At 41.5% G+C, this 8,604-nt stretch overlaps 1 protein-coding gene across 4 annotated transcripts in view; it reads right to left on the bottom strand.

The window, feature by feature from the left end:
- LOC101009649 (neuroendocrine protein 7B2) overlaps positions 1–5,615 on the bottom strand; it is a 55,291-nt gene extending 49,676 nt beyond the window's left edge. For 2 of the 4 annotated variants that reach the window (XM_009209840.2, XM_003900713.3), the window contains exons 1-2: positions 5,393–5,615; positions 3,398–3,630 (exon numbers count right to left, since the gene is read on the bottom strand). In XM_009209840.2, coding sequence (XP_009208104.1) covers positions 3,398–3,623 — 226 coding nt within the window. In that variant the 5' untranslated portion in view covers positions 3,624–3,630; positions 5,393–5,615. Of the gene's footprint in view, positions 1–3,397; positions 3,631–3,998; positions 4,162–5,392 lie in introns of those variants that run through there. The other 2 variants (XM_009209841.2, XM_009209839.2) reach the window with 1 other exon arrangement.
- Positions 5,616–8,604: the final 2,989 nt, after the last annotated feature.

The following is an 8,604-nucleotide window of genomic DNA, read 5'->3' on the forward strand; positions in this document are numbered from 1 at the left end:
GACATATGATACCTCCCTGACCTAACATTAATTTATACTGATACTATATTCCTATACTAAAAGACCAATTTATAATTCTATATTTGAGAGCAAATATACACATTTGTTAAAATCCATTGGTCATACAATTAATTTATTAAAGTAGACACGATAGATATTTGTCTTCTGTGTACCATGTGTTGGGCAGTGAACAACTCTGCCTGCAAGGAACTTAACCCCCAGTAATTACCTAAAGTGATGATGATGATGATGATGATTCGTTTAGAAATGATTTCCTGGTAGTACGGTTATCCATACTAAAACTTTATTTTTGCTTCTCTGGACTGGAACATTACCTGCTTACAAGTAAGTGAATTCAAATCCAACCCCTAAGCTAAACAGAAGGTTATAGGAGTTAAGTAACTTGCCCAAGGTCACATTAGTAATAAATGATGAAGGTGGCATTCAAATTCGGGTGTCTCTGACAATGGTTTGTGCTCATAGCACCATGTTAAATGTATTTGAAATTCACACCAGAATACGGTATTACTATACAATATAATACTATATTATGTATATTCTTTCTGTAACAATTAAAAATAAACTTCCCCAACTTCGTTCTTCATAATAAAATCCTAAAATCAATGTTGGAAGGGTATGGAAAATACTCCATGTGTCTGTCAAAGAGAATTAGCATCAGGGAGTGTGAGCAAAGATAATGCAAATAAATGGATGAGGGGAAACAATAACTAACTCACATGAATACATGATCAGACCACCCAACAAATTCAATGCCAAGGTCCCAGACTGGGAAAAACCCAGGCTTCTTATTTTGTTGTTTTTGCCCGAAGTGTCTTTGGACTATTCTCTTTGTTAGTTTTCAGCCTAGCTATAGCAGACAATTCTAGGATGACTCCCAAGATTCCCACCTGCTGGGAATATAATGAGATATCAGTCCCTTGTTACCTGAAAAAGGTCATGGGATAGTCACTCCCAGGATCATATTACATTATAATCCGAAGACTGAGGAGATAGTCTCCTTCCAGCTAGGAGAAGTCACGTGGCTTACAACCTGCCGCGGCCTCTAGGAGCTGAGAGGGGCTTTGGTTGGCTGACAGCCAGCGAGAGAAAGGGAACTCAGTCCTACAATATAATTTAGATGGAATTCTGCCAGCAGCCTTCACGAGCTTGGAAGAGGACCCAAGCCGCAGCCAAGACGACACCTCTGGTCAGCACCTGAACGCTAACCCACACCAAACTCCTGAGCAGAGGGAAACTCAAATAATAAATGAGTGCTGGGTAAAACGGCTAAATCTGTGGTAATTTATTATACAGTAATAGAAAACTAAAATTCAAGTCAGTGTGCATCCCTTCCACAGACACTGATAGGGGAGACTTAAGATTGCTATGTTAGCACATGATTCCAAGGGTAATAAGGGAAACTGAGTTTTAAATTCTGAATTGTCCTAATCCATGATCTTTCATGTCTCTCTGCCTTTTCTTTATTTTTTTAGTTTTTTGTGGGTTCGTAATAGTTGTACCTCCATGCCTTTACACTTATGGTTCCCTGATGGACTCTTACTCAAACTTCAAAACCCAGGTCACATGTTGCTTCTTCAAAGCAGCATTTCCTTAGAGCCACCCCACCCACTCCTGAGCAGACTAAATTGCTCCTTCTCTTTGCTTCCACGGCAGCAGCTTGTGTGTACATCTATCCAAACACCTGCTGGGAGGCACTGTCATAACTTTGGATGTGTATCCCCGCTTCCCTCTCCACTCAGACTGTGAATCTTTAGGGCAGAGCTGCACCAGTCTCCTGCCTAGTGCCTGGTATATAGTGGGTACTAAATAGTTGGCTAGTGGAGGGAATGGAGTCTCTGGATAAACATAGGCTTTTCATGCCCCGGAGTGGCTGTTTCTTTTCCAGCGCAGCTGACCAGGCCTCAGGTATTAGTGGAAACTCAGAGAGCCTTCTACGTGACAACAGCTTAGGTAAATAACCAAGCACTTCCTGCCTTAAAAAGGTAGATATTTATTGTTTATCTCAAAAGAGCTGGCCTGGGATATATAAGTGTGCTTGAAGTAACAGGTGACAGATGCTGAGAAGGATTGAGATTCTCCCCAAAAGGGATGACAGGAAGCTCTGTCTGATTTGTTCTCATTCAAGCCATGGGCTAGGTTTGCATGTTTGCTGAGTCAACGCATTTGTGTTAATCCACTCCTGAAATCAGATGTCAACCTAAACAGACTACAATCTCACAGAATTAGTTTTACTCAATGGCTTAAAACTATGGGTAACAAAACAAAAATGAGAATCATATATCAACAATATTCACGACATTCACAGAACCCTGGGGCAGATAGCATTTTTAGAAAATCACAGACTCAGGCAAAATAGTGCATAAACAATCTGTAGGGAACAAACAGCATTTGTTTGGTATGTTTTTAGAGATAATTCTCATTTTCCTTCGGACCGACTCCATGGGCAAATCCCTGAACTATAAGGAAATGCTCCCTTGCATTTAACTTAAATTAACCATGCTACCTCTTTAGGATTCTGCCGTAGTGGAGAAGGAGATCATTAGAATCAGAGGATAAAAATCAAGGCATGGAAATAAAGCATCTGTCTAATGCTGCGTCACCAGCTCACAGGAGCTAGATTCTCTTTATAAACAGATCATTAAACAACAAACAAATGAGGTACTGCTTACTAATACAAGTATTATGACCACATTGCCAGAAACTTGGAAAACTTCAGGGGGGAAACGGTCTTGCCACCTTAAAACAAATTATTCTTAATTTATTATTTAATAAAATTGTTATATTTTTAAATATTTTCAAAAGCTTTCAGCGTAAACTCTTAATGTCAGTACCTCTTTTGTCTCCTCTCGGGTATACTGGAGTCATTCCTAAGAATCAAGTCAGATCCTGTAGGTTCTACATTTTGAAGCTCTTTTACAAGTCCTGGCTGGCATTGACTCAAAAGGCAGCTATCTGACGACACAATTTCAGTAAGATCAGCAGTGAGGAGAAAACATCAGGTCTGGGTTCTAACCTTTCTTTAGCGATAACACTAGATGCTCCTTCATTCATTCAACAAACATTAATTGAGCACCTATTGTATACCAGACGTTGTGGTAGGTGCTAGGGCTACAACTGTGAATTAGATAGATAAGGTCCCACATCTCACAGGACTTACATTCTCATGTGGGTGTGTATATGTAAGTATGCAGACACTGTGTAGAGGAAGAAAGGGAAAACCATGAGAAAGCAGAGTCTCTTAAAGATTCGCTTCCTCCTCTGAAAAAAAATGGGATAATAAAAGCATCTACTTATAAGGTTATTGTGAGGAGAAGTGCACAAATATATTATTTAAAATGCTAATGGAAACTTCAAACCATCAGAACATAGTAAATACCTTCGATGCTCTGGGGGCCCACAAGATTCATGGCCTGGTGAGCTGGATATTCCACTCGGGGCCTGGCAATGCCCAATTGCTCCATAACGCCGTGAAGCAGCCTCTGGATATCTGTTTCTGAGACCCTGTCAGGGGTCCGGGGGCTGTAGGCAAATGCTGGAGTCCATCCCGACGACAGCCAAAACAGTAAGCCAGATAGCATGGTAGAGACCATCCTGGAGACCATTTTTAACCTGCAGATAAAAGACCAAATGTATACTGACTGGCTACAATCAGCAATTGTGATAATACAATTATAATGATGCAACTACTCCAGGTTGTGGTTCAAGGACCACCCAGAAAGAGGATGTAATTTAAAAATCCTTAGCAGGTTGCTTCTGTCTTAAGTTTCCATGCTAGGCAGAACATCATTGCAGAAAGGTATTAAACAAAACAGTTGCAGGTATCCATTTCCCTCTGTTTGCATTCTTGGGAAAGCTAGGCTGGAATGGCGGTTCTTACTCATAATTTTTATCCTCCTTGTAGCTCCCTGAAAGTTCTGCGTTACTCCTAACTTCATTACTCTCTCCCTCTCTTACTAAAACAAATAAACCAAACTTGCCTCAATTTTGAGAAAGAGATAGTGGCATCTTCAGTTTTCCCAGTCTCAGGGAAGAAAAGGCTAACAGGAGGGAGTCAGGAAAACACACATGGTAAAGAAGCTCAGGCAGGTTGGGAGTGGTGGCAGGAAAACATTTTAGTTTAGCAAACATCCAATACGTTTGAGATCCTGAAAGGAAGGAAAATGTTGCTTAGATCCCGCCCTGCAATCTGCTGGGGTAGTTTGAGGTATGTTTACTCAGCCACATGCTGAGTGATCGTGGGCAAATCCCTCAGTTTACTCCTCTGCAAAACGGAGATAATAAAAGCATTTACCTTATAGGGTTGTTGTGATACATGTTAAGAGTGTTTAGGACAATGCCAGGCACAGAATGAGCCCCTATATTGCTATTATTATGTTGGTAACATTGCCTTACAGTTCTGGAGGTTAGAATTCGGGGAGGCAGTGGTGGTCAGAGGGAGAAAACTAGCCTGAGGGTCAGCCTGTCCTAAGTGTTGGTTTCTATGAGTATGTCTGCAAAACAAGGGAACATTATCCTTGCAGCTTACGACAGCTGCTTAACCTGTTGGGATGGATGCTTCAGGCAGCAGCCTTGCAAATACCTTTTTTTTTTAATACTCTTGTTGCACTCACTGCAACCTCCACCTCCCGGGTTCAAGCGATTCTCCTGCCTCATCCTCCCTACCTGGGATTACAGGCACCCACAACCACACCCGGCTAATTTTTGTATTTTTAATAGAGGCGGGGTTTCACCATATTGGTCAGGCTGGTCTCGAACTCCTGACCTCAGGTGATCCATCCCTCCTCGGCCTTCCAAAGCGCTAGGATTACAGGCGTGAGCCACCATGCCCTGCGCAAATCCTCCTTCTAATCATTCTTCTACTGGGGATGGGGGATGGGGGATGGGGGATGGAGAGATGGGAGGCAGCAAAATTGTGCATTTCCTTCACTGAAACTAAAATTTTTATATCCTCCAATTTCTTTTTCTGAAAAAAAAAAAAAAAAAAAAAAAAGGCCTATTTCTAGTCACTAGATACAAATCCTCGCTCTCCAAAGAGCTGGGAGTAGCTGTTTTAACAGCAAAATCTGCAATTCTGATGGAAAAGGCTGGAGGCAGGCACGAGGCTCTCCATCTCCATCTTTCCCTTGTCCACTCTGAATGCAGTCTTTCACCTCCATTCCAGCAAAAGCCGCTCTGATTTGATGAACTGCCCAATCTCCTCCCTCAGTACTCCCTTCCCCTTACTGATAGCCAAACATTCTAACCCCCTACCTATCCTTTGTCTCACCCCAGCCTCCACCTCCAGGATTTTAGCAGGACGCCCTCCCCCACTGGCGATACCAAATCTCGGGTTGGCAGCAGGCGGCCGAGCCGACATCAAAGCTGTACTCACCGAGGAGCAGCCCGAGGAGCCTACTGCGGTATGGGCCTTGGTGGGGGTCAGGCCAGGAGCCGGCGAACTGGAGAGCTCGTGCGTCACCTTCCTCCGCATCTTAGCTCCGCCCCGGCCCCTCCTCCAGCAGGTGGAAGTTAACTCGCCAGGCGTCCGCAGACTGCATCCCGGATAAGTGAGCCTCTCATCGGGAGCCGCACCGCTCTTCAACCCACACATTCTGCATACAAACCACTTGACTACATTTCCTTCAGCTCCATCGACCTCTGTGGCAGTCATTTACCTCCTTTCTCAATCTCAATTACAATGTGCCAGATCACCACTATAGCACACCTTTAATTTTGCCAACTTCTAGAACGTGTTTTTTGTTTGTTTGTTTGTTTTCAAAGTCTTTTAGCTTCAAGAGGGAAGAGGCAATGAATGGTAGAGGGACGGAAGATGAAGTCCTAAGAACTTTTAATGGTGACTATGATAAGGTATACCCTGCTCTGAGGGGCCTCTTACTGATCAGGAAAACTATGAGGACATTTAATACAAGAAGCTAGAAACTTTCATTAAAGTGATAAACTTGAACATCTGTAGAAATACCAGCTCTGAGCGTTATTTCTAAACTTCCACACAAACCATCAGTTGAAATTCCACTTTGGCCTGAAGAGAAACCATACTCCCAGCATACTGTAGAAGTATGTCCAGCTAGTCCCAGATTCTTAAATGAGGGTTTATGGAGCACCTACTATGTGCAATGTTGAACACTGAAATTTGTTCAAATACTAAAATCGACATATAAAGCCACACAATAAATATGGCACTGCAAATTTCATCAAGACGGAGAATGAGTAAAGTACCTGGGAAGGAAGGAGGGGTCTCAAAATAAGAAACCTGATGAGGTTAGAATCCAGATCTATTTATCTTAGCTCTAGACAGCAAATCCATTGTCATCTACAGCAATTTTATGCGATGAACAGAGGCTGGCAAAATTCAATTACGTGACACACGGCCTTTCATTTTGAAGTCAAGTCTCTTTCCCAGTATTTTTTCTTCCATGGATGCTCTTCTGCTTCTTGCATTTTGTTTCAATGCGTGCTAAACTCAACAGGACAAACACTATCCACTAAATGGCTCTAGGCTCACTGGCCATGCTGGAGTTAGTATTTATTATTGATGCATAGAGACTTTCTTCAATTCTGAATTTACTTTATCAATTGTTATCTTCATTTTGTGGTTGGAAAAATGAAGTCACTACAATTTACTGGTTTTGTGTGGAATTTAATTGAAATACATCAAAATGCCTATGCTTCATCTGAATTTTTTTTTTTTTTTTTTTTTTTTTTTGAGATAGTCTCAGCTTCTGTCACCTCCTGTGGCTGGAGTGCAGTGGCGCTGGCCTCATTTCACTGTAAGCCTCAGCCCCCGTTCACGCTTTCTCCTGCCTCCCAAGTAGTTGACTACAGGCATGCTCGCCACCACGCCCGACTAATTTTTTTTTTTTTTTTTTGAGACGAGTCTCTGTCGCCTAAACTGGAGTGCAGTGGCCGGATCTCAGCTCACTGCAAGCTCTGCCTTTCAGGTTCACGCCATTCTCCTGCCTCAGCCTCCCGAGTAGCTGGGACTACAGAAGCCGGCCACCACGCCTGGCTAATTTTTTTGTATTTTTAGTAGAAACAGGGTTTCACTGTGTTAGCCAGGATGGTCTCCATCTCCTGACCTCGTGATCCGCCCACTTCAGCATCCCAAAGTGCTGGGATTACAGGCGTGAGTCCCTATGCCTGGCCGAAATTTGGTATTTCAAAAATATAACTTCATATATATTTAAGAGATCACAGATGCCGGGTGTGGTGGCTCAGGCCTGTAATCCCAGCACTTTGGGAGGCCAAGGCGGGCGGATCACGAGGTCAGGAGTTCGAGATCAGCCTGGCCAATGTGGCGAAACCCTGTCTCTACTAAAAATACAAAAATTAGCCGGGTGTGGTGATGCCTGCCTGTAATCCCAACTACTCTGGAGGCTGAGGCAGAAGAATCGATTGAACCCGGGGGAGGGAGGTTGCAGTGAGCCAAGATTGTGCCACTGCACTCCAGCCTGGGCAACAGAGCGAGACTCCATCTCAAAAAAAACCCCAACAAAACAAACAAAAAAAAACAGATCACAAAATTCAGGTTTAAATTCTGCCACAATTAAAAAAAACATGATTATTAAAATCCTACATTGTTTTTAGTGATCATGTTATAAAATGTGGTTGAGCAGTCTATTAAGTTCTATGTATTAAATTGTTTCTTGCTTATTGCATAACCAAATTAATATTAGATCTTTATTTACATTACTAAGACAGAAAAGAACCCATGCGGTTACTGCACATGTCCAGACACTTTTAACTTTGTAAAGTGTATTTATATCATTTCTTCAAATATCCCATGAAGTTAGCAACATTATCTCTATTTTGTGTAAGAAAAAATAAAAACACATGAAATCAAGTCTAAAACAAAACTTTTCTGACTCTCTAGTTCCCATATCTTCAAGCTATTCACCTTCATATTCCTGTAATACTTTGTATTGCAGCTTTCAGCTAACAAAAATAGTAGTCACATGTGGCAGGTTTTTTTTTTTAAACAGACATTTTTCATTATTGATTCATCTCTCAGAAAAGCCAGTTCAGGTAGTATATACAGTTAAACCCCTAGGACTTCTTACTGAATTAGCCTTCAAATTCAACATTTCATCCTTCCCTTGATGGATATAAAAAGACATTAATGCATTTTTAAAATTTAAAAATTGTTTAAAGCAGACAACATATATCTGAGTATATGAATATTTTGTCTCTACTTACAATTAGAAATACCATAAACATCTACAAACCTATTTGATATCAAATAAACAAAGCAGAACTAGCCAAGCAAACATCCAATGATCTGAAATTCCTCGTCCATACTTACGCTGTAAGTCTGGTTGCTCTGAGTGGCATGAATGCTGCTCTAATCTGCTCCAACATCTAAACATGACATTCTAACAACTGATCTGAAAAACTATCTTTAGTGGTTGATTCCGTCTGCTTATTCCTTCCTCTACAACCTAGAGAATATGTTCTATTGTTCATAATACTCCTTCCTCAAAGATGTGTAATTTGTAATAATTTAAAATATACATTTAGACAGATTTGCTTGACAATTTGGTGCATGTTCTAAATGGCACTTTGAATTTCATGACAGCCTTAGTCAAG

The sequence above is a fragment of the Papio anubis genome, chromosome 7, assembly GCF_008728515.1.
Source record: "Papio anubis isolate 15944 chromosome 7, Panubis1.0, whole genome shotgun sequence".
In the NCBI taxonomy this organism is placed as follows: Eukaryota; Metazoa; Chordata; class Mammalia; order Primates; family Cercopithecidae; genus Papio; species Papio anubis.